This window comes from Phyllostomus hastatus, unplaced genomic scaffold (genome assembly GCF_019186645.2).
Source record: "Phyllostomus hastatus isolate PE091 unplaced genomic scaffold, TTU_PhHast_1.1 phas_contig_137, whole genome shotgun sequence".
NCBI lineage: Eukaryota > Metazoa > Chordata > Mammalia > Chiroptera > Phyllostomidae > Phyllostomus > Phyllostomus hastatus.
The window spans coordinates 16451671-16477827 of record NW_025333583.1 but is presented as its reverse complement, the minus strand read 5'-3'; the positions used below and the strand labels follow the sequence as shown (position 1 = coordinate 16477827).

General features: G+C 46.1%; 1 protein-coding gene across 2 annotated transcripts in view; it reads right to left on the bottom strand.

Annotated features, from left to right (window-relative positions):
- Positions 1 to 2983: 2983 nt before the first annotated feature.
- The window catches only part of PLEKHM3 (pleckstrin homology domain containing M3), a 171636-nt gene continuing 148462 nt past the window's right edge, over positions 2984 to 26157 (bottom strand). The window contains exon 8 of one of the 2 annotated variants that reach the window (XM_045852135.1): positions 2984 to 9207. In XM_045852135.1, coding sequence (XP_045708091.1) covers positions 9030 to 9207 — 178 coding nt within the window. In that variant the 3' untranslated portion in view covers positions 2984 to 9029. Of the gene's footprint in view, positions 9208 to 21096; positions 21419 to 26157 lie in introns of those variants that run through there. The other variant, XM_045852139.1, reaches the window with a different exon arrangement.

Here is a 26157-nt window from a genome sequence, read left to right as displayed (position 1 = left end):
AATTTGGAAGGCAATTTTCCATAACACAGTGAGAGATGGTCCTTTATACGTTTGAGATAATTTAGCTCAATGTTCATTTGAAAAAATTACTGTGCTAATAGCAGCTTCTCAGCTTCAGAACAATAGGCCGTCCTGGGAGAACATGGGAGCCACTGAAAGCGTTTCTCCTGCCGGTCTGTCTGGGAGCGTCTGGACGGGAGCTGGAGGAATTTCCCCCAGACCGGCAGCAGCCCGTGGTTGCATGGCAGGATCTGAAATATGGCATGAACTTGTGAACTCTAGTTGATTTGCTTAAAACCAATAGCCCTTAATGGAGGAATATGAAATAAAGGTGGAGGAGTAGTACATTTCCCTATTGTCCAGGTAAATTGGAAGTCAGAGCACATAAATCAGAATTTTTTCTGTATGCTCAGCTATGGAAACAATGTATCCTTCTTGCTAGACTCCCCTGCCCAGGCCATGAAGAGATGGATGCAAACGGGGACGAGTGAACTGACTCTGTCTCTCTCCTGGTCGTGGTTGCCCCTGGCTTCCTGGGTACTCTGTACCAGGAGTCTTTGTTCCCTTGGGGGAGGCATACTCTCGATGCCACGCGGAATCCAGTGTAATAATAAAAATAAATACGAAACTTTTTTTTGTCCTAATCAGGAATGTAGTTTCTAAGGATGTTGCTTTAGAACAAGGTGCTAAAGGTGCTGCTTCAGACCCTGGGAGGCCGAGATTCTTTTTGATTGCTTTCCTGCCCCTTAGCACTACTAGCTCCGTACAGAGATTTTGAATAAGGTCCTTGCTGCGGTGGGTGTTCCCCCGGTGGTAAGCATGGTGAGCACGGAGGAGATTGTGCCGTTTCTAAGACTCTGAACCCTTTGGAAAAGTGTGCTGTCAGTGAGGAATACTGTGCCCCTGACAGTACTGACTCCGTAGAGGGAGCCAAGGGCCGGGACTGTCTTTCTGTCTCCGCTCTCCCGTAACTGGCAGTGGAGGTTGAAAGTCATCAGTTCGATAGGTGCCCACATTTGGAATGAGTCTGGTTCATTTCAAAGGCATTCTTCTCCTGAACCAAGGCAAAGCTGGACACAGCCCAGGATTTCCTGAATGTTCCAGGCCTTTCTGGGCAAGAAGTACCTAGTGATTTCCCACTTTAAATATCAGTGTCCAGAGTGATGAGGTTCACGTTCGCTGGTTGGGCCTAAAGTAGACCCTCATCCAATCATACACCTGCATGTGAGGACAAGTGCAACATAACCAGGAAGAATGAAAAAAAAACAAAACAAAAGGGAGACTGTTACACGGTTCCCTCCGTAGGCCAGCTTAGTCACCCGTGGCCGTGACCTGGCTGCTTCTATTTACCAGGCCGTCTGGTGATAGTATATGCTGGATAGATGGAAGCCAACCACACCCTGGAAGAAAGTTAAAAGGATAAAGAGCTAAGGTTTTATGGAAATGAGTGCAGTCTGTGAGCAGCAGTTTCGGAGGCACCGTTCTGCTGGGAGGGAGGGAAGCAACAGCCGTCAGCTAGAGGGCAACCAGAGCCCTTCAGTCCCTCTGCAAACCTTTGACGCCCTTCCCGCTGTGGACCGGCCACCAGTGTGCCCAGCGAGTGTTTATTTCAGGGCAACGTGCTCCCTTTAACCCAGTGGTCCTTCACTCCTGGGGCACACAGGGGTCACTCAGGGAAACACGAATACTCAGGCCCCGTCCAGAGAGATTTGATTCAATTGTCTATATGGGGTCCTGACATTTTGCTTGTTTTCTTGTGTTTCTAATGTGGGAACCACAGCTTAAACCCACGATCATGAGCCATTAAAAGGACAGGTGGGGTGGGGTGGGGTGGGGGAACAATTCAGGTAGATTCAAATCACCGTCTCCTGAGGAGGGTGGTGGGGTGGGGGCGGGGAGAGGTGAGCCAGATTGTGTCTCTTTCCACCCTTCTGAAGACATCTCCGCACAGCTTCTCTTGGATGCCACCCGAAATTGCTGGAGTTACCCAGCCCCTCGCTTACCACAACTGGGGCAAAGCTAACTTGGCCTGTGAATCAGATGAATTCAGGCTCCCTGACTAGGCCAAGTGTCTAGTTTGGGTCAGTGAAACATTAACTCATTTCTTTTTATCACGGATTGTGTCAAGTTTCTTGTGAGGATGAAGTCCAGCCGCTCCTTGGACGGCCTGGATGTGAGCCCCAGTTGGTTTCCGGAGGGCGGAGGCCGGCAAGGACTTGTTTGGGTAGGTGTGTCTCGGGGAGTGAGGCTCAGGGTTCACCTTTGGTAAATGGTTAACCAGAAGCACCTTTTCAGTCTCTTCGATGTCTTTCTTTGAGAAAGTGAGTTTCACTGGTGCTTTTGCGGGGCTCCACGTGGACAGGGGTTGCATCCCGTGGCCTTATGGGGCCGGCCTTGAGGGCCGGCCCAGGCAAGGTAGTGTGGATATTTCCAATCACTTCTCACCTCCCAGAGGGCTGCTATCTCTCACATAAACACCTACTCTTCACTTTTCGCTCTTTGCTCCCAAAATAGGGTCTGCAGGAAGGACTAGCGATCTTGCCTAGCGGCCCCCGGCCCGGCACTTGTCCGTCTAATTTGGAGAGTGCGGAGGCGAGGTGAAACCAGGGCCAGAGAGCTTGGAGGCCATGCGCCCTGGTGGAAGGACAGCTCCTGCATGAGCTTCAGCAGGTTTGTCTCAGAACTGAAGAAGATCATCATGCTCTGATTTGGCAAACAAGGCCCGTAACACAACATCTGCATTTTTAAAAAAGGTTATGTTTTTCATAAACATAGGAAGGGCTGGTGAGAATATTGTAGATTGATGAATTTAGAAAAAAACAAAATCTACCTGCATGACTAATATTAAGATATTTAAAGCCCCAGCAGCTCACTGTTAATAAAGCTCAAAGCTTGACTGTGAATTAACATCCAGGGCTCATCCCGGACTGTCACCACCCCCGCAAAAAGAATAATTTAATGAAGTCGTTATAAGAGACAGTACCTTCTGCATTGTTTATTGAGAGCAGGATAACTTTATACATTAGGAACTGGTGCACTTAACAGATAACCATAAAAACTAGGGGCCTCGTCAACAGTACAACTTCATTTCATAGTATTACAGTTACTGATACTTAAAAAATGATGTAGACAAAAATATGGGAAAGCGATGACAAGACGAAAGGCAACACAAATCCAGAAAACAGAAACAACACATACGTAAGTTAGCACATCAGCTACTTCGAACCGCTCAACAGATAGCGACACGAGAGCCCAACCCCGGAGTTTTCGTCAGCTCTGCAGTGCATGAGCCCAGTGGGGAGACGACATCATTCCAACCCAGGAGCGAAAGAACAGTTGTGTAGGTGTTTTCTGCATCGCTGTGTTCAAAACTCTTCATTTGTAACCTCAGCGTTTTCCCTCTTTTTTACCGTCCCTCAAAGATAGACTCCCCCCTGCCCCTTACATTTTCTGTAGTAGGTTACTGGCTAGCCGCACTAAGACTGAAACCGATGACCACAACCCAACCCAGCCTGCAGCAGCGACAGTCCCATTTAGTAATGGCTCGGTGCACTGCCCACACCTCGAACATCTCATCGCACAATCTTCAAGGGGCTTCCCCTTGGAAAACAGGTGGCAAAATAAAAAGAAACCTTTGCATAAAGAAAAAATCCTTTTATGTTTATTATGTAATTTCTTAACCTGAAAAAGGCTGAGTTCATGGGCTTTACAGATGCAAGTCTGGATAACTGGTTTAATGTCTCTGCCCATTGGCCTGACATCGTGGCATTCCCCTGAGTCTGGTTAATGAGAGCAAGCAATCAAGCAAACAGAAGGAGTGATCTGAAAAACAGCATAAAACGAAGTGAAAACATTACGTGGTCTGTATCTTTTGTATTTCCTGGTAAAAGTGCCAGTGGAGCTAAGAAGCCAGTGTTCTTGCCCCTCTGCTTTAACTAGGCGCTGCCCACAGGAATCCCGTTCACTCACGAGCTTAAGGCACCAGGTTGAACGAAGGTGGAAGGTCTGACATGCGTATGGAATATGCAGGCTCCGAGGGATCTGACAGAGAGGAGCTGATGGGGGGAAGAAACAAAGTGATCCACGTCTCGGTGGAGAGTCCTGTGGGCTTCAAGTGGGTCGGAGAGACGAGGTGAGAAGCACTAAGCAGTACTATAAGGCACTCCTACGGGGGAAAGGAACTAACGGGCTGGCCAGTGTGGAGAAGGAGCCTTGGGCCCCAGCGGCCCACTAGCCAGGGTACTAGCTATGAGGCCCGAATCTGGGCCAGGGCCCAGGGCTAGGGGCAAGGAAGGTCAAGGGAAGGGGAGGAAGGGAGGCTGGTCTACAGCTCTATGGCCAATAGGAGGAAAGCGTCACTGGGCCGAGTTGCTGTGGGCACCTGTGTCTTCTACCTGCAACAACTGGCTTCACTGCGGACCTTTCAAACAAGATGGCTTCTCTTTCCACAAGGAGAAACCACAGCAGAACTGCAGTTGTCTCTTCACTGGGTGGAGCAGGAGTTTAACAGTGCCTCCCATCACACCGGAGGCCACCTGTGAGCAGGTGCCACACGACGTGATCATCTGGAACCCATTTTACAGAGAACCCGACAACTGCAGGTGTGCCGAGGAGGCCAGCCTGCACATTGCTTTCAACTTTCACCTAGAGTTTCACAAGGACTTGGATTCCACCTGCTAAGGTAAAACCTCACTAAAACACACTAAACCCCACCAAAACACACTGCTGAGAACCCCCTCAAATTAGGGATTTTTGAATACAATGCAAGTAGAATCGTGACCAGTAAGGCTGCCGGTGCTGGACCTAACTGTCCAGACACGATCCCATGCGACAGGAACCAGCAGCTGTCTGCTTGGATCGATGGCCCCGTCCTATTCACCATCTCTGGGTGCAGCCTGGAGCGGCGGGTTCCACTTGGCTCAGGGGGAGGAGTGGTACAAGGCGCACAACCCCCGGGGCTCCTACTGCCCAGCTGTCCACAAGTACCCAGGAGAGAGAACCAGAGGACTTCAAGAGGCTCAATTCCGGCCAAGGAGGGAGGTGTTCATTTCTTTCCGTCTTGCCCCAAATTCTCTACTTTTTCACATTATCTTAGAGTAAGAGAAGTAGTGAGACAGAAAACTCAAGAAATAAAGGAGCAAATTGCATGCATCTCTTTCCTGGGAGAAGTACAAATATAAAATAGCCTTTGTGGTGACTCCAGGCAGCATTAGAATCAGGAGTTGAAGGTTCACTTCATGATCCAGTTATTTCAATAAAGTACAGCAGCCCAGTCACACTAGCGGCAGCGGCAGCTTCACCCTAAACTAGGAGCAGGACGCACGGTGGCTTTGTCCGAGAACACTCTTTGCAGACCGTGTTCGGGGTGGCATCACACCGTGCCCGCCCTGATACAGAATTTCATGCAAAGCCTTTTCTGCCCACGCAAACCCATAGGTTTGGAAGCCAAGCCTTTTCGAGGAGGCTCGGGAAGACACCCTCCCTGTCAGCGTTCAGCGCGCACATGCGCAGAGACAAAAACAGAGGCCCGGCCCTGTCCGAGGGGACTCCCCCAAGCTGAGCAAAGGCTGCTCACAACAGCTAGGGATATAAACACCTCCGTTCTCAGCGCGGCGCGAGGAAATCACGCACCATCCCTTTGCAGGAGCCTGAAAAGGGCACCACTGAGTGGGCTGGAACCCACAAATCCCAAGAGCTCGCAATGGTCCCTTTTTGGGGCAGGCCTGGTCTATCTAGAACAATCAAAGAGTGTTACCTCCTCAGTTAATCAAATATTACAGCTCCTGAAAAGATTACCTTTAGCAGTACACACACAAAAACGACTATAATGCAGGCCCCTGAAAAGGCTTAGTGAAGCAAAGAGGGGAAGACAGGCGTTTACATGGTTTTCATATAAAGAGGCTTTCAAAATTGGGGAAAAGCAGCCCTGGAGAGAACACCAGTCGCATTCCAGTTGACTGCTTTTTAAGTACTTTGTGGCCTTCCTGCAGCGGTGCTCACTGAGGTCTATTTTAGGAACTGGCTGCTGTACTGCGGGGTGAGGTGCCAACGTTTCGCCAGGGTCGGACTGTCTCACACAGGAGTTGCTGGCGCTCAGGGGAGGGAGTTCCTCAAGTGATACGCCCGGGAATGGGCCTTTCAAGGGAAAAGAGGTTCTCCTGGGTCAGCTGCCAGCTCTAGGAGATTAATTGGCCATTTTCTCATGTACTTTAAGAACAAGATATTTAATGTGGGATAACAAACAGAACGTGAGGGAAAGCGGGTATTAGGTTGGTTTTACAGAGGTGGTAATCCACAGATTTGCCTTTGTTTCAACAGTTTCTAAGCAGTGGAACAATTACCTAACCATACACCAAGGAACTGGTTCGAGTTGAAAACAGTAAGGGTGTTCATGGGCGCTCAGGCATTCTGGGCTGAAAACAGCAATTCTGAATTTTCAAGGCAGACCCAGCTCTGATGCCGGCTGCACTGCTTGGTTAGGTTTGGGCGATGGTGGCCGCGAGCACTGTGCGGGCCTGCACTGGCCCTGGCCGGGCTGCCAGAGACGCATGGGCAGGCGTGATCACAGAGGCCACTGGGATACAGCACCAACACTGGGTAGCTGATGGTGATGGCACATCTATTTTCTTCCCTTTTGAAAATAAGCAGAAAACGATGTGGCTGGAAAGCTCTCTGCAGTTCACAGAGACTGCCAATATTTAGCAGGGCCCTCTGAACGGGCCCTGGGGACAACAAGGGCCTTTAGAACTGGGATCCAGCATGTTCCCCTGACGCATGGTGGGCCTGACCCTGGGGGCCCGCGAGGTGGGACAGGAAGTTCTGCACACAGAGCAAGCGTGCTGGAAGGGGGGGAGACGGCTGTGCGCTCAGGGCTCCAAACGCACTGCGCTGGGCACAGCCTCGCTGACAGTCGGAGTCGCAGATGCATTAATTATCGCGAAGGCAGAAGTAAGCTACAGTGACAGGGAGCGGGGGTGAGGGGAAAGGCACTGTGCCATCGGAGCACATCTGTTTTATAATAAGCAGGCCCATAATTCTCTAGTGAAAGATCCTGTTCTGCTATCTTCTTTGAGGCTGAAAAATATAAGTGCTGTATTTCATGGAAAGGGGGTAGGAAAGAGGAGATGATCAAATCTGTGTGCCTCTTTGCCAAGTGCTTGAGATTTTCCACCCTTTTACTTTTGTGTGCGATGTTTTCTATAACTAGAGCGGGCGTTGGGTTGGGGGGGAGTCAACCTGTTTTTCCAAGAGTAAAAGGCACCATAAGGCATCTCGGGAATGGGGCCCTTGCCTCGGAACAAGTCTCCACTGCCTCAGACACAGCTCCTGTAGAAGGAGAAAACAAACGCATGCGTGGTGCGGCGCTATTGAGTGGAAACGTGCGGTCTGGGGGCAAAGGAACCTGCACAGCTTGAGAGGCGCGATGCTTACAGCGGAAGGTCTGCAGAAACATTGGTCTGAAACGCCACGTCTCTGGGTGGGCGGAAGTGGAACGAGTTGGGATCTGGAGGGAGCAAGGTGTGGGGAAAAGGAGCAATGGGGTCAAGCGTACCATTGTTCCAACATGAGCATATTTTTCTGTGTGGAAAGAGCTAAAGTGAGGAGGGGGAACCGTGATCCCCAGCGCCACCGTCCCTGCCGTCTGTGCCGCGGTCACCGCGGGGCTGGCTCCTGCAAGGGCGCCGCAGTGGAGGACATGCCCCCGCCAGCCGGCCAAGCAATCTGTTGTATTTCTTCTTCCTACAATATTATTTTAGCACTTTTTGTTTTACCTTAAGGTGGTAATGATCTACGTGTATGTATATTTATTTAAACAATATTATATTTAATTCATTAAATATATTTGGTAAGTTTGGTATTTTCTTAATAGTCTAATGTTGGTATTGTGAAGTCCAGGCTATTCTGATTTCTTTAAATGATTAAAAAGTACGGCAGTAGCAGTGGTTAGATTGACAGAGATCAGGATGAAAGCGCAATGAAGAACCATGAGAAACAAAGCATTTACAGTGGGTAGGTAGGAACTGCCTACACAGGATTCTGGGAAAAGAAATTGAAGACGGTCTCTTGGAATGCATGCACTATGTATTTACCAGTCCACACACGGATGTATTTAACGGCAATCCTCGGAAATTTCCTCAGGCCAGCACCATTAAAATATCATAAATACCACCCATGGAGCCCCGGGAACGCCGCGCTCATGAGAGCCTTGTTCGCAACCTGGGAAATAGGCGGAGCGTCGCCTCGCTGGCGGAGTTGCGATTCGTACCAGCAAACAGAGCAACAATGTGCGGTAATTGGTCGTAGCGGTCTCTCTCTCTCTCTCTTTTTTTTTTTAAAGAAAAATCGTTTCCGAGATGGACTTCAAAACCAGAACTAGCTCTCCCGATATAAATTAGGGGTGCATGCTTTCTGTCGGGGGAGCTCACACTCTTGATTGCCAAACCTTTCGGCTCAGCTCAGGCGATCCCTGGGGAGGAAACTGCGGGGAGAGAGCCAGGGACACCGGATCCTGGAAGGATCCCAAAGTCATTCCTGTGTTTTGAAGATTTTCGTAGGAAACAGATGGTGATGGGTGCTTGCCTCAGTTACCTCACTGGGCTGTGAAGGCTAAAAATAAATAACACAAAAAACCCCCAAAGCACGGTTGTTCTGTTGGAAATGCTTCCTCCTGTGTAATAATAAAATGGCCCCTGAGAGCCAAAAACGAAAAAGAAACATGTCCGAACCATAAAGCATTATGTGTAAACCACATTTTGCTTAGGAGCAAGCAGCTGAAATTCATGGCTATGTGTAATCAGTTATTGGTAGTTTTTTGAGCCATGGAGGCTCCACGGACCTTTGAGACATCGACTTCCACAGAGCACACGGATAGGTATGTGTGTGTGCATATTTATGTATAAATATATATCTATATCTAGCTGGAGATGAGACGTACTCTCCATCCAGAGGGGTCTAACTGGCTAGCTAGGACGCCGCTGGGGCTGATGGGTCACTGCGAGGTCACTCTCTGGCCTTGGGCCCCTGCCCAGTCAGGTGTTCTGGTAGGACAGCTCGAACATGTTGCAAGCCTCCTCTAGGCTCTCGTCCATGTTCAGCCTCTGCCAGAAAGACTTCTGCTTCTTCTGCAGCTCCCGGCGGACGCACCTCGGACAGGGGACAGACTTTTCTTTGCACTCAGAATGGAAAACGGCTCCACAACTCTCGCACCTGTAAAAGCCAGCAAGGGACATGATGAGCAAGGGTGCAATGAGCAAGACACAACAGCTGCAGTCCCGCGGCCTGCGTGCAGCTCGGGACGCAGTGTTTTACTCTGCACAGCCGAGAGCCGCTGGGAAGAGAGATGACTCATAAGTGAGCGCTTCCCTTTCTTTCCCAAATGTTCAAGGTTGAATTGCAGTTGGAAAACTTTTTTTTCTCTTTCTTTTTTTGGTGATTAGAAGTAGCTGGGGAGGAGGCTTTTTGCTGACTGGTGGACCGGAGCCAGCAGTCAACTAACAACACCGTGATCCCAATGCTGGATGATGGACAGAGTTCTAGAAACTCTGTGTTAGCTTCCCCTCCTCGGGGAGGGAAGGGCGTCAGCGACAGAAAGCGAGTGTGAAGGGCCTCTGCAACTGAGAACACCCGGGACACCAGCGACAACCCCGGTGTCACAGCTGTGAAAAAGCAGCTTTCCGCGGCAGTTAAGGGGAACTAAGGGGTTCTCCATCAACTCCCTGCCTTCATTTGATGGGATGGGAAGATAAATTGACACACCTTCATCTTTGGAATGCTATCCTGTGGTCTGTTGTTCTTCTGAGTTTTATTTTTTTTTATTAGGAAAACCCACCCACCCTTGTAAGCCTACCTTTATAGAATAAGTGAAAGAGTAAGGCACGAGGGAGCAAGGAAGAGAATATAGTTTCTTAAACTGACACACAGATATTACAATCCGTAAGAGCAGACATTCCAGGTGGATGACTAGTTTGTTGTTTGGCTTGGTCGTGGAGGCCTGCACAGGCGTCTAGGCGGCTTGTTTTTACTGCGGAGTCTTTAATAATGAGCAACTGACAGGCACAACTCTAGCTGCTTCGGTGGGTGCCTCGCCAATGTGGATTAATTTTTCATCCTTCCACACATGAGTGACAAGGTGACTATTACCTTGCCCCTGGAGCCCAGGGAATTGGGCCCACGTGATTTTGTTCAACCAGCAACACCAGGGAGGGGCCGGCACTGGACAAGGAACAAAGCTGGTTATGGCTACCGAGGAGCCAGGCCTCGGGGCTCAGCCTTACGCTTCTTTTGCTTTTCCCATAGTATCGTGAGTTTTGTTCCTGGGCTCAGGATAGTCTTTGGAGTGACTCCTTTGCCTGCCGCTTACTTACCCCTGGCACCAGTGAGGATTCAGAAATTTTGCCCAAGGAGGATCTAGCCACGCTTGTACCCAGGGGCGCAGGCGGTGACTTGGAGGGGGAGACACTGGGGAGGCTTAGAGTTAGGAACACAAAGGAGCCTCACCACACTCACAGTCTCTACCCCAGTCGGCTCTCTGGGCCCAGTCAGCCGCAGCGGTTAGGAGGGTAAGCAAGGAGTAAGATGGCCGCATTCTACGCCCCCCTGACATCACTCTCTGGCTGCTGGGCTGCCGTGGACTGAACTGTGTCCCCGCCCCATTCCTGTGTTGAAGCCCTAACCTTCAGTGTCACTATAACTGGAGATAGGGCCTTTAGGAAGTAATTAAGGTTAAACAAATGATAAGGGTGGGCCCTGATCTGATATGATTAGTGTCCTTACAAGATGGGACAACAGGAAGCTCAGAGGTGGCCATCTACAGGCCAGGAAGACAGCGTTGCCCGAAACCAAGCCCTGCTGCCCCTTGATCTGGGACTCCCAGCCTCCGGAACCGAGAGAACGAAGTCCCAGCTATTACGCCACCCAGCCTGCGGTATTGTGTGCGACAGCCTGAGCAGACCAACACAACGGACTTGAGCGAGTCACTGCACCTCTCTGAGCTTCATTCACTTTCCTTGTTTGCTAGGTGGGGTTTCCATGACCAGATTCCTCGTAGAGGTGTTGTGAGTCTCCAGTGAGATCATGAAGAAAGCTTTTAGCACAGTTCCTGGCATACAGCAAGTGCTTAATACAGCTAAGACTGCCCCTTTCATGTAAGCAGCTGTCTGCTGCCTTTCCAGGGGCCTCATTTCAACCTGACTTCACTTATGTCACTGTGGCGACCCGAGGACACCTTGATCCACCCTCTGATTTCACAGATAAGAAAACTAAGATTCTAAGAGGGCACATGATTACCCCCTGAGGACACAGTGAGTTGAAGAGAGTTGTGTCTGGAACCCAGGGCCTCTGGCTGCTCCGCCGTGACTCTTACTGAGGCCTGGTCACTTGAGCGAGAGTGTGTGCCGTCGGGCTGGGGAATGCAGGGCTTTGAGTCAGAATAGTGTTCGAATCAGAAACCTTCCCTTGAGTGGTGTGAGCAAGTGACTGACTTCCGTGGTGCTCTGGTTCCCTCGTTAGTAAAAAGGCTGCTCTCACTGACCCCCGCCTGCTCACTGGGGTCTGCGAAACTACAGTGGGCGAGCGGGTGAGGGAAGGTGATGCAAATGGCAAGGGCTCGAAGGAGCAGCGAGTGTGACACCACCTCTCATGGTGGCTCTAGCCTTCTCGACAGTGGTGCTATGCTGGCCAGGGCAGGTGACAGGCTGGGCCATCTGTGGCATCTCTCTGCCCCCTGCCCCTCCTTCCTTCCTGTGGGGATGAAGGTCAGGCCGAGGCCTGCCTCTCTTGTCTGGGCCAGCTCCTCCCCAGTGGCAGTGGCTTTGTCCCCATTGGGTCATACCTCTGTGTAACCTCCTATCAGTGAAGTGACACTAATGGTAGCTTTATCAAATAAATTTCCTCCTTCCTGCCCCCTTTGCCCTGCTGAGTTAGTCAGTGATTTATATACATGGGATGTTGCCCTAGGGCGGCAATTGATAAGGAGAAAACCACTGGGTTCCTTCAGTGCCACTCCCTTATCTCTGCTGATACCAGCCCCCCACCCCCACCCGTGGCAGGAGTTGACTCTTATCGAATATTTCTGGAGCAGCAAACACCCACGGGTGATGGAGGGACCAAGTGCACCTGCTCTTTCTAACCAAAGGTCAGTAACTGAAAAAAAAAAAAGTGAGATAAAAAATTAATGATTTCAAAATAGAACCAAGTCCTGTTTTCTAACAATTTGTAACCCAGCAGGCATCTTTTGAACTGTGTAATGGATAGACTGATCAATGACCTTCCTAAATTCAGAGGCTCTGTTGTTAATTTCCCCTGACTTTTTCTTTAAAGGTAAAGGATAAGGGAGGAGAAGGAAGAAGGAAGAGAAACTGTTCTCTTACATAAATTTTATGGAGCTCTGTAATAAAAATGTAATGCACAGGAAAAAGAAAGTATTTACTTTAAAAAATGCAATATAGGTATGCTCCTCTTTGAGAATAAGACTTCATTAAAAAGGACCTTTCACGTTAAAAAGTCACCAGCTCCTTAGTATTTACCGAATGTCCTGACTTTATTTAAAACATGATTTAACAAACACCAACTTTTCAGAAACATGTCTTTCATAGAAGGCAAATCTACTAGTGCAATCATCTGGCCAGAAAATTGCCGCACATAATGAAAGAGAAACGTCCCCTCGGTGCTCCTGAGCGGTAAATCAAAGGGAGCCAGCACCTCCGTTTCTGAGTCACTCAGTCCCAGCCATCGGCTGTTGCCTGGCTCTTGCTTGCGGCTGTGCACCACAGAGAACAAAGACCTATGTCCTGCCTTTCCCGTGTCACAGAGAATGCCACTGCAGGGACGCACCGTGGCTACGGCCCACAGCCATGCAACGGGTTTTTCCTGAAAACATCCATTGCTTCACCTAATCCAGGTGTTTGGGGCTGGCTGGTTCTTTGTTGCGGGGAGGCGGTCCTGGGCATTGTGGGATGTTTCCAGTGTCTCTGGCTTCTACCCACTGGATGCCAGTCCCACCCTGCCTCCATCCCCTGCATTTGTGACAACCGACAATGTCTGCAGACACTGACAAACGTCCAAATGTGCCTGGTGGGGAAGGCCGTCCCAGCTGAGAACCGCTGGCCTCGTCTGTCTGGAGAAGGACTCCTGGAGGAGGTGTCCTGGGGGTAAAACACGCTCTCCCCAGGCTTACACCATCAGTAAGGTCTGGTGTAGTATCCTTATCCTTGTCACTTCCACAAGTGTATATTTTTAATACATTATTTGATTAAAATAGCTGACACTAGCATAATCATCCTATGGTTTCTCAAAATAATTTAGACTATCACTAATGACACAATTCTCTGCATCGCTCAGCAACCCTTAACGTTCTATCAACTCACCGATTTTTCAGCCCTCCCCAAAGCTGTCTTGGTGGCTGGCCCTCAGTCACATTTATTTGCTCTTTGGCGCAGCACCTGTGGGTGGTTTCTTGGCAGTATCCTTTGCTTCTTCGTGCCCTGTCTGGGCCACGAAAAATGAAAAACTTCTGTGTTTGCTTCATAAAATGAATTGCTTTTATATAGATGAAGCAGATAGGGTTTGGCAACTACTGCAGTGCAGAGGGGCCCTGTGAATGTCGAGGAGGCCACTCACTGCAGCAGGCGGGCTTGATGGAGTGAGGGGCCCAGAGTTCTCGGCCTGGGGGAGCCCAAGAGTCACTGGGCTCTTCGGTAAGTCACTCATCTCTGCACCTCACTCTCTGCAAACGTGATAAAGAAGGATGGATTAGATAGTATGCGAGGTTCCGTCCAGCCTGTGGATTTTGTGCCGGAGGAAAAAGGCTACCCTGGGTTTGGTCCTCCCCCTTCCATATTTCCTTGCCCCAAAGTCCGTGGACGAAGGATGGGACCATAGCCTTGTGGGCCCCTCCTGGGAATGGCTCAAGCTGACAAGCTGGGACTGCATGAGATGAGCCTTAAAGTGAAAAACAGTACTTTCAACTTTATTTATTTGCATTGATTGAGCAAAAGCTATGAAATAGTTTATATGAATTAGTACATGCAGCTCTGACGATCAGAAATCTGGCCAAAAGGAGCTGGCTCTGCCCTGCCTTATAAACTTTCAATTCTACGTTAAGGATTTCTTTCTAAGCCTCCCCTACCCTCATCAGCACCACATCTCTCCAAGGAAAGAAATGGGGTTCACCCTCCATTTGAGGGTGAAGGAGGGAGCTGGCTCGAGATAGCAGTCACTTACCGCTCTCTCTGGAAGGAGTTTTGTGTTTGAAACCTTGGGACAACCACCCCAGTGTGGCCCTGGTGCATATCAGCACCGGGTGCACCACAGGATGTGGCACAAGGAAGGAGGAACTTGAGGTCTGCTTGGGCGGAAGCGCCAAGGGACAGTGGCATCCATCATCCACATGCGCCCTGGCAAACCGGTCCCCTTTCTTGGGAGAGGAGAACATGTCTGCCATTTGGGGGCAACACAAATCTCATTCTGTGTCTTAGTAAAGGCACCATGGAATGAGACTCTGCATTTTATGAACAGTCGTTGACCTAAAAATTAGCTTACTAACTGACCTGTGGCAACTGAGGGAGGAGTTCATAACCTAGAAATCTAAGTCAATTGCCAAGACATGGGACAGACACATTCTTATTGCAGCTGTCAAAACCAAGAAAACCGACTTGCTACAAACTAGATATGTGCAGGGGAGAAAGGTTTGCTTCTCAGATATTATGGCCAAGAAGCAAGAATTCCCGGCTGCAGACAGTTTCCTGTTCTGGAATGCTGATGATGTGAGACCAATTAGAGACAGGCTCGATGGCTTTGTCTGCGCCCTTCCAGATTCTCTCTGCACACAGGGAGGTCACAGGAAACTGCTAAAGGCCCCTGCCCCAAGCTGAGGTCACTGAAATGCTTCTGCTCTGTTGATGTTGGGTCCTACTCCTGCTGCATTTTTATTTTTGGCTCAGGCAGTGACCTCAGATATTTCACTAGGATTCAGATGCAGGCTTGAGTTTGGCTGGATCTCTGACAAGCCAAAGGACAGGCTTGCAGAGCAGGGTAGTAGAGCTTTGGCTGATTTCCACATGTCGGAGCCCACAGCGAATAGGGTGGGGTGCCGGAGTAAGTGCACGTTACAAGGCAGGCGAGTGTGGTTTAGTAGATAGCTACTATGTAAGGCGCCCCATAGGACCACTAGCTATTATTGGTTTTTCCAAGAAACCAAGATGATTATTTAAATCTCTTAGCTAAGGGGGGTAGTTATTGGGCCCTGGTTATTTTAATATTTTGGGTTGGTGCTTTCTTCTGTTATTGTATAAGTAAATGAACATAAGCAAACAACTGACAGTTTGCCTGATTAGGAAATCAGCCAAATACCATGTACAGTGTACACCTGCATGGGTGCATATGTGCTATACATGTATTTACACATGTATCTGTGCTGTTTAGAAGAAGTCACAGACATGTTACTAAATATCCTAAGATAAAATGATTTCATTATGATTTAAATAAATGACATGATGTAACAGACTCGTTCTACTGGAGGACATAGTGGGGTTAAAATAAAGACAGTTTAATACGCCATTTCAGTAGGAAACTGACTAAGGCTGGTGCTGACGGCTGAGGGGAGTCCGGGTTTCACAGCCACATCCCGGAGCCCCACCTCCTGTCAAGCCTCGCACCGTGATCGCCGGGATTCACTCTGTCCACGTTTTCCAGGGGCCCCTTTCTTCCACTGCAGGCACAGGCGAGAGCGGGGAAAGAGCAGTGAGTCTGGAAATGTTGGATTCCAGAACTGTTGTGGCTCCTTGTAGAGTGAGAAATGGACTACACTTGGACATATCACATTTAGGAGTGTTCATTGTAATTTTTTTTGGCTGAGGATGGGGATATGGGGGCTGAAAAGGTATCCATATGGTTTGACTAGAATTGTAAGAGACTGGACAAGATCCAGCTCCTTTGGCCAAATGTCTGGCAGATTAAGGCGTCTATGTGCTAGCTTGTAAAGCTATTGCAATGATTCTGAATGGTAAGTGCAAATACAGCAAGGTCAAAATTAGACACTTAAATCAGGCAGCATCTGAATGGCCCTTCGCCCTTGTTTTTACATAAGTTATCCTTACATTAGTTCTATGAGCCAGGTACTCTTTACTTTCCTATTTTTAATAAGCCAGTCAGTAAATCAATACACTGAAATGAAAGAATAAAATAACTGGTGGCCGCTCTGGTCCCAGGACTAGGAAGTGAGTGGACTTGACTCCAGTCTTCTGACCTGAAATCTAGGCCTTTTTCCCTGTTACTGGCCACATGGTCCTTTAAGTTATTCAAAACATCCCTTAATGCCTGCTAAGACTCAAATCTGGGAAGAACAATCGGTATGTCCTGCAATGATCTTTTTATTTACCTCTTAATCCCCAGAGTTAATTAAGGAAGGCTTTTCCCCTGATTGCACCCCACAAAGCATTTGGCTTTCACAGGTCTTGCACTTTTAGTTTGTAAACCAAGCTCAGTTAATAACCTTTGGCAAAAGCTTTACTTAAAATCTTGGCTTTGAAATAGAATGTAAACAAGGGTTAATTAATTCATTTGTTAATTTTGCTACCCTACTGGGGACAGTAACTCGCTGTTACCTTTAGAGCAAAAGCTTAATAAATGCTTTGTGATGACTTGTGGACAGTGACAGAACTTCTCAGCAATAGCCTATGGAGCTGTCTAAAACCATGATAAATTTGCCCCGAATAGTTTTTGGGGGATAGGGAAAAACTGATATTTCTAACACATCTAAGGTTTTTTTATGGTTCACCTGGCAGTTAATAGAATTCTCAACAAACAAACGTCCATCTCTTTGGGGGATTGCCTTAGGAAAATCTTATTTAATCCTAGAAGAGTAAAGGACTGCAGGAGGATTTAAAAATGTTCTACAATTTCTGGAAAAGGAAAAAGCCAGAGTATATTATAATTGTAGTCATAGAGAACCATAAATAAGAGAATTGTCCTTCTGTAAGGACTTCTAAGAGCCCAAGAGATGTTTAGGAATGTCTTGCTGCATCTAAGACAAAGGAAGTAAATATGAGAGTATCGTTAGGTTCATACAGACTTAAAAAACAATAATCTTGAATAATCTTGGCTTATATATGGATTCCACTGATTTACCAAGGAACCTTTCTTCTTAATGTAAAAATAAAAAATTTAACTGTTAAGTTTTGAAGTTAAGTTTCTTTAAAAGAAATAATAATTTATAACGAAGATAGGCATCTAAGACTCCGAACAGGATTTACTTCTATTTAACATATTACATTTCAGTTCCTCAAAGTACTAAGACACTTAATGGAGCCAAAATTAATGAAAATTTTCAAGCACGGGTACATTAGAAAAATACAAAACAGTTCAGAAGTAAACCAAATCTAATTTTATGAGCAGCATGATTAGTTGCTTAGGAGTAAGTTAGTGATGTCAATTTAGAAGGAGAAATGCTTTCAAAGAAATCATTTGAAGTTATGTTTCATCATAACTTCAGCCTAATTCCCTGTCTCCTCTCACCAGTACAATTCTCTTAACAAGATGGCATTACAGAATTTTCTGATACTCAACGTGTTCTAAGCCAGTGACTCTCAAAGTGTGGTCCCTGCACCAGCCAAACCAGCATCACCCGGGAATTTGTTAGAAATGCAAATTATTGGGTCCCAATCCAGACTCACTGAGTCATAAACTCGAGGGTGGGGCCCAGCGATCTGTGTTTTAACAAGCCCTCCAGAGAATTTATGAACATGAAAGTTTGAAAACCACTGTTCCAGGCCAATCATTCCCAAAGACAGCTGGCTAATATTAGGGCTGTTCTAAATATCTGAAACAAAAATATGGGCTTTGCAAAACAAAATTAAGAAGTGATTATGAACTAATATTTTTATATAGGGCTTTACATTTTGTATCTATTATTGTATTTTCTCAAAGCTCATAGGTAAATCTCATTTTCTTTAATTACAATTAATATGGACTGGTTTATGTATTTATTGGCCATTTGCATATTTTTTTAGTAAATTAGTTTATGCCCCTTGCCTGTTTTATATTGATTTTTTTTTAATCCTCACCTGAGGACATTTTTTCATTTCTATTGGAGAGAGAGAAAGGGACAGAGAAACATCGATGGGGGAGAGGAAGCATTGATTAGCTGTGTCTGGTTAGCAATGGGCTGTGCTAACTAATAACTGCGTCTTTTCTCTTTCCTTGTCTCTGGGGGGTGGCCTGGGCAAACTCTTTAGCCCTTTCAGTGAGAAAAACTGAGGTAAGAAAAACTGAGGTGGAGTTAGGCGTGAAGAAGGGTTGAGTACTGCTCATAGGTACTTTCTGAGTAAATATTAAGCTTCCTCTGATTAGATCTCTCTCTTTTAAACAATATACCTTAAGTATGCTATCGGGGAAGCTTGGGAAAGCTCGAGGAAGGAACAAGTCATCTTTCGTGCTTGCTGCTTTGACATTCACATTATTTCTGTCCCTAAATCCTGGGCTGGTGCCTCTCTCAGGCATGAACCCCCCCACCCCGCCCCGTCCCCGGCCCCACAGGTAACCACAGGCCTCACTCCCCACCATTCCACCCTGGCATTCTCCCTGCCCCAGTCTTCCCTCCTGCCAATGAAATTTTTCATCTCTTTTCATTCAAAATTCTGATTTTTTAAAAAATCAATGATGCACAGCTATATCTTCTAACTTCTTTCCCCTCCACCATCAAGGATTCTCTTTCTGGCAAAAAAGTGTCAGCGCCCCTCTTAAAGAAAGGCTTTAGGATCCTTCAACCTCCTGACTGTCAAGGCCAAATTAGATCTTTCTGTATAAGTTAAACCAGTTCAAGTTAGTGGCTTCCAGTGTTTCCAATGCAGTCTTTGGAAACCATTAACCATCACTGGAAGTAACTGAGACTCATTAAGGGTGGGTAGAGGGGCCGTATGGTGCGTGGGTCCCTCAAATTCAGGCTTACAAAAGGAGTGAGGCGGAAAGGGTGCCACACTGGGTCCCGCAGGCTGAATCTTCCTGTAGCTACAGGCTGTGGTTTCGGGTGCAGATGCTGCCCTTGATGGGGGTCTTGGGGAAGTGGGGGGGGGGAAGGGTGGGCGTCACAGGGGATGAGAGTGCTGGGAGAATGATTGGTAAGTTCCCTCTGACTCTACAAAGGGTCTCTGCTCTGATATCAATTCAGTGCAAATGACCACTTTTTACAGAGTGCAAATATCTGTGGCCTGGGCCTTTGCCTCTATTTCAAGCATTTGGAAGGCCTCTTGAACTGAACAGATTAGCAGTAGCTAGGTAGCATATGATTATTAATGGTAGCTAGAGATAGCAATGTAGATGCTTTCTGAGGCAACACTGAGCCATTTAATATTCAGAATACTAAAGAGGTTTAATAAAATTAGGATACCATACATCGGATACTGGAATAAAATGAAAAAGGATTTTTTTAAAACAATTTTACAAGATATTACTATCTGTACTCTCATGATTACTTGTAAGAAAAATGTCTTGAACTATTATAAGCATACACTGGCAAAACCAAGATACTCTTGTACCTTTTGTAATTCTAAAGCATAAAACAATTCATTTCAGAACATACTGCTCAGTCTGAAAAGTCAACATTTTTTGTATGGAAAGGTAAATACTCCTTCTCTTCCCTATTGTGTATTCAGGTTACTTATTTACAGTCCTATAGGGAAGGAAAAGGCAAACATTAAAAAATGACCAAAAAGATGTTCTGAAAATTAAATTATCTGAGTAGTTTAGCAAAGCTCCTATTTTTAACATTCAAGTTTCCATTGGGCCAGTAAAACACATCTGTCCCCAACATACTGGACTATCACTCAATAAAGTCATGTATCTTGGTAATATAGATCTACATTGAGGTGGACAATTTCCTTGGAATTAGTTTAAAAGCTATTTAAAATAATAGAAAATATGTTAAGTCTAGCCTTGAAAAACTAAAATAAAGCAAATTCTTAATTTACTCATGGATTATTTATTGAGCATTTACTATGTGGTGTGCTGGATGAAGAGGACAGGGCAGTGAGCAGAATGGAAAAAGTCCGTTTCTTCTCGAAGCTTACATTATTTCAAAACGGTGGACTGAATTACCATTTGATTTGTATCTCAATCCCTGTGGGTAAATTCTGGAAAAATAGTCAACTTTACTGAAAATAATCAAATAGACTAATACAAAATGCTAATCAATAAAGTTGAAGTAAAGCTTCTTTGGTAAGTGAGAGCTTAAATCTGTGCCATATGCCTGCTGTGTCAGTGGTGGGGGGTGGTCTGTCAAAGGTCGCACGGCAAATTAGTGGCCAGCTAGGAACGACCTGTAGGCTTCCTCATTCCCAGGCCAGCGATTTTTCCGTGGACTAGCCTGCCTCTATTTACTACATGGACCTTAGTGATTTTAGAGCCAATTAAGTTTTGTCCTGCTCAAGTACCCATTAACAAAGTTTTTAAATTAAATGTTATTATTTTCCTGGGTCTCATATGATGTGACAAAAAAGCTGGATATACAATTATGTTTTTAATATGATCTCAAGTTTATTAAAAAATATACACATGTATGTTGGAGAAATTTTCTTTACATTTTTTGTGTACTTTTCATATTTTCTATAATGAACATCAATTAATTTGGGTTAGAAAGTTAAAATGTGAGTTACACAATGATGAACATTCCCCCTCCCCCACAACAATCAACAAAAAATTAGGTTGTCTAAAATGATTAGAGATAAGATGATTAACACAATATTAACCAGACACCTAATTAGAGGCTTGGTAAGCAGTATGCCTAGGTGGAGGTGACGGCCATCTATTCAAGTGACCAAATGGTCTCAAAAAGCGGTGGTTGGCCTCACCAGCTAAGACTATGTTTATACATGCACCATATTTATCAAGTGACTTTCAATGGCATGAAGGGTCAGGTCAGTCCTGGGGGTTTCACAAAAGTCTTGCCTGGGTTAGACATGCTGAGACAGTTTGACATGTGAATGTAGAAGCCACCAGGCCAAGGTGAAATGTTGTTTACCAAGTTACTCTTTGACCAAAGTTTAAAAGAAAAAAAAAAAAAAAAGCATAGTGCTAGAGTTTATAATCAAAGAAAACCTTCGTTGATACAGATACACTTACGAGGGGGCAACCGTATAGCCTAACAAAAGTAGAATTCCATCTTGGTAAGTCACTACCCTGCTTCTGGCACTCACAAAAATCTGGGAGCTCTCTGGGCTTCCATTTTTCTACCCCCCGCCACATGTCTCGGTGCTCTGCACAGTCCCTTCCCTCTGTTAGTGTATGATTCTAGAACACAGGCAGGAGTCTCGTCTTCCCCAATCAGTGTCAGAGGTCCATGGAGAAAGTTCCTGCATGTGCTCCTCCTCAATACCAGAGAGAGGAAGGAACAAGAAGCCAGACACTCATGGTTCCTCTGCAAAGGTACCTGTGAAGACGAGTCCAAATTTCCTGTAGCTGTTTCGAGGATCCCACACCTCATTACAATACTCACCGAGTGGCTGCTTCCCAAGAAAAGCCACAGAAAGGAAATATCATTAAGAAAGTGTATATGCTTAAGGGAGGCTGTTCCCTCCCTTAAGCCCGACCTAGCCAAGGCTGTTGTTCTCTATTGTTGAACAGGATGTAACAGGACTGCCAAGCACTGCCCACAGACCTGCTAATTAGATGCGCTGACAGTGTTTGTTTTGGAACCGTTCCCCCACAAAGGAATGTGTCAGGCTGATTAGTGAGAAAAGGGTATGTAATGTAAGTGTATTCTAGTCCAGATGAGGGCATAATCCAGGTATTCAGTCTGTTTGTGCAAGGACTTGCAGAAAGCAAAGGCTGAGCAAATAGGAAGCCACAAGGAAAGACCAGCTCCTGGCGATGCTTCTCTCTGCTCCTCTGGGGCTTTGTCGTGCTTCCCCTGCCCCCACCAAAAAATTCCTGCCTAAACATGAAGCTCTCTTTCAAAAATATGACAAACTCTAACTGGCTCCCCGGAAAAATGGAAGAATCTTTGTAAGGTTGCTGGCAAATGTGGGGTTTGATGATTTTTCTAGCCACATGCATAAGTGACAACGTTAGGCAAAGCCACCTCCACATTACCTTCCGTGGACAATCAAAGAGCCAGGGCAACGGAAAACACAGCTGTTTGTGGACCATTCCAGTTGTGCGGAGGAAAACCGTGCACCTCAGCACCTTCTGTGGGAAGAAGTAATTCTATACTTTATAAAAAAGCAGCTTGTTTCTCTTTTTAAACAAACCTTTATAAGGTTTGACAACACTTAGCTATTGGAAGCTTCACGTGTACGTGACGCTTGAAGAAGGGCAGAAAGCGCCACAGCCAAGAACGAAGTGCGTGTCCCAGCAAGTCAGGTCCTCGGGGCCAGTGTGGTAGGGATTACAACGAACTGCAGAATGACAAAGACCAATTCAAAAGGTCAAGTGTGTTGAGAGGAGCCTGCCCGTTCTTCAGTAGAAGTTGGACATTTCTAGAGTTGGCCAGATGGATGGCAGCAAGTTTTTTGGGAGACTTTTTTCTGTAAACGAACTTGACAAAACACATTTTAAAAATGAAAAAGAGGATAAAGCCCTGTTAGAAACTCACTCGCTGTGGACTTTTCCATAAGGCCAGTGCTTGTTCTCACTAGAGAGGTGCAGGAAATGTTCTTGAAATGTGTGCAGATTTGATGGGGTGTCAGAGTATGTTAACTCAACTGGTAAGAGTTTGGTGTTGATAAGTTCAAGGTCCTGTGTGCAGTCATGATTTCTGGGAGGCAGGGAGGGAGTGGTCGAATACCGCACGCAAAGAAAAACTGGCAAGTAACACTCAATCTGTTCTAAAACCCAGTGCTTGAAAAAACACGTAACTCTTTTAGGAGAGTAACCGCTGAGCTGCAGACGCCCCTCGCACAGGAAGACCCCTCCCGGGGCGCCTTCCCTTGGGCAGTGAGTGCTGTCCCCTGGGCGGGCTGATGCTCCCGCCGGAGAAACCCTCTCAACGGTAGGTCTGGTAGGTCCGAGCTTCAACCTTATGTGTAAAGCTGCAGTGTTACTTCGGACTCCCACTGTGCTCCTCTATCTTTGCAAGTATTCCCCCCAGGTTGTACTGAGATGAACCTGGCACATTACATTGTCCTAGTTTCAGGTCTACGACGTGATGATGTGATATATGTATATATTGCAAAGTGATCACCACAGTAAGTCTGGTGAACATCCATCACCTCACCTAGTTACAAATTTTTTATTCTTATGATGAGAACTTTAAAAATCTACACTCTTAGCAACCTTCAAATACATGGTAAAACATCGTTATCTTTAGTCACCATGCTATGTGTTACATTCCCGGAACTCAGATCTGGAATTTTTGTACCTTCTGAGCACCTGCACCCATTTCACCCACCCCGTCACCCCGTCTCTGGCAGCCACCAACCTCTGCCCTGTATCTGAGTTGTTCTTTTTACTTTTAGATTTCACATATAAATGAGACCATACAGTATTTGTCTTTCTCTGTCTGACTTCATTTAGTGCAAGTGTTTTAAATTCTCTTAACTAATCAGTTTATTTAAAAAGCTTTGTCAGTGTTTTTTTTTGTTTTGTTTTTAGATCTTATTTATTTTTAAAGAGAGGGAAAGGGAGAGAGGAAGGGACAGAGAGAAACATCGATCGGTTGTCTCACATACTCGCCCTGACTGGGGACCAAACCTGCACTCTAGGTATGTGGCCTGACTGGGAATCGAACTGGTGACCTTTGGCTTCACAGCACAAAGGCTGACCAAATGAGCCACACCAATCAGGGCTGTCAGTGTTCTTAATGAATGCTCATAATATACTTGGGAGAGCTGAACCGAACAGTAAATACTGTGGAAACACAGTAAATTCAGTGTTAAGTATACCCCCCTTTAAATATAGCCAACAACGAACGGCATGGGGCTCATGCAGTCTTGAAGTGCAGCACTTTCCATGTTGGAAAGCTTGGGGGGATGATTTGTATGTCACGTGAAAAATGCAACAGAGCCAAATGGGTCAGAAAGACAGGATGGCACTGATTCATAGTAGCTGGTGTATTTCCTGAGTCCCATAAAATGCATGCTGAGTGTCTTTAAGATGAAGGCTTTATGTACTTGGGATCTAAAAGCACTGCAAGACTCGGGAGCGGCATCTTCACAGAAATGTGTGAAGGAGAATGGTCTCCTTAGCAGCATTCTGTCCTTAATAGCAGGAGAAGATGGGAGATCTGCGGAGATGTCAGAAAGAAAGCTGCTGGATGGGAGGCAATTTAGGGATTAAAAAAAAAATCTATGTTCTGGGTCATTTTGTGGATTTATGTGATTTCTTTGCTTTTCATTTTTTCCCTTCAGTCCTAGAAGAGTATCCGTCTGATCTTCCGATCTAGAATTCTGAAAAGTTAGAGGCTGCACACTGTCACGTGTACTTCTTTAGGGTGTGGGGTTCTACCACTGTGGTCACAGAACGTCTCTCTCTCTGCAAGCTGGACTTTTGTTTCAGTCCTCTGGCAGGGTGAATGCTGGGCCAGTCGCACGTAAAGCAGTCTGGAGACTCTGGCTCTTCCTGTTGTACTGAAAACTTGGTGATTTGGCTTTTAGTGTTTTCCTATTTAAATGTGAGAGAGGTATGTATTTAATTTGGGTTCGAGAAGACTGAATATCTCAAGGTGAAACTGGCAACAGTATCTTCTGGATGGAGGGGAGGGAATACGGGGCCACAGGTAGGTCTGCCCAGCAGGCCTGAGGCTCACAGGTGCCTTCAGCGACCCCTGGCTGTGATGGCCTTCCCCGCCCCCCTAACAGCAGCTCCCTTACCGCGCTCCCCCCACCCCCACCACAGCTCTGGCTGATAGGCTCTAAATGTAAAAATTTCCAGGTGGCAAGTAAAAGCAAAATTCAAAATAACAGTTTTGGGGACGCTTCTTTAATGATAGAGGTACACAGTTTTTTCCCCAATCTTTATGGGTTATGCTGCAAAAATGGTTTGAAGATTACAGGTGCAGAAGAAACAGTGATGTATAATGAAAAGGGGCTGGATTGGGGAGTGAGATATGTTTGGGTTCAAGTTTTGGGCCTTATCTCTTGGGCCAAGGTAATTGCTTTCTCTGAACCTGGGTTTCCTTGTTATTAAAACGAAGGTAAAATACTCCCTCACACCACTGGCATATGAATTAAATGGTGAGGTATGCAAATTGATACCATTAGTACGAGTAAATATTAGTATTATTCCCCTTACAGACCCAGAACATTCTGTTTGCCAGAGGTGGTGTTCTAAAAGTGAATACTAAGGCTATTATTTTAAAGTTACATATTCATGATGTTTTCTCCTGCATAACAATAAATTTACCCATATTTTACCGTGTATAATGCACACTTTTTGCCCAGATTTTTGAGGGAAAAATAAGGATGCGGGTCATACATGGGTATAATGTTTACATACCATGGGTATGATAATTCCAGGTATAACATGCACAAAAATGTTGGTGGGCATCATACATGGCAAAATACGGTAATAAGGAAAAGAAAGTCTGACGAGTTGACCAGTGTTTGATGTATGGCCCTAATCAAATAAGCATGTTAAAGCCAAGCATATTCTAATACTAAACTACCTAGATCAGTGCTTTAGAGTCCAATACAGAGTGCTCTAGTGTTTTTAGAAATTGTGGAACTTCTTTTCCATCTACAGTGTACATCACTGCTGTGCATGACTCCTGGCTGCAGCTTCAGGTTCTCACCCTTTCCTGCGGCTTTTCCCACGCTTCACTGCAGCCTCCTAATGGCTCAGGGAGTGTCTCTCTCCCAGAGACTATCACCTCTTTGTGAGCAAGGAGCACGCCAAGTTCACCGTGTGTCTCCAGAACCCAGCCCAGTGCACAAACATAGTACACTCAAGGAATTGTTTTGTGAAAGAACCAAATAGTTCTAATGCTTGTGGATTTTTAAAAACTGAATTATACTATTCAATAATATTTGGATCTCAAAGGATAGTAAGTATACTGCTGAGGACATGGAGGCGCTGAATTTAGCAAGCTGGTCAAGGATACGTGGTAACAAATTCACTAAATACTTCACTTCTAAGATTTTTACATATAGATTTTTAAATATGTTTTATTATGGAAATCTCAACATGCTCAGAAGTAGAGAGACAGTGTAATAAACCATGGTGCACCTACCA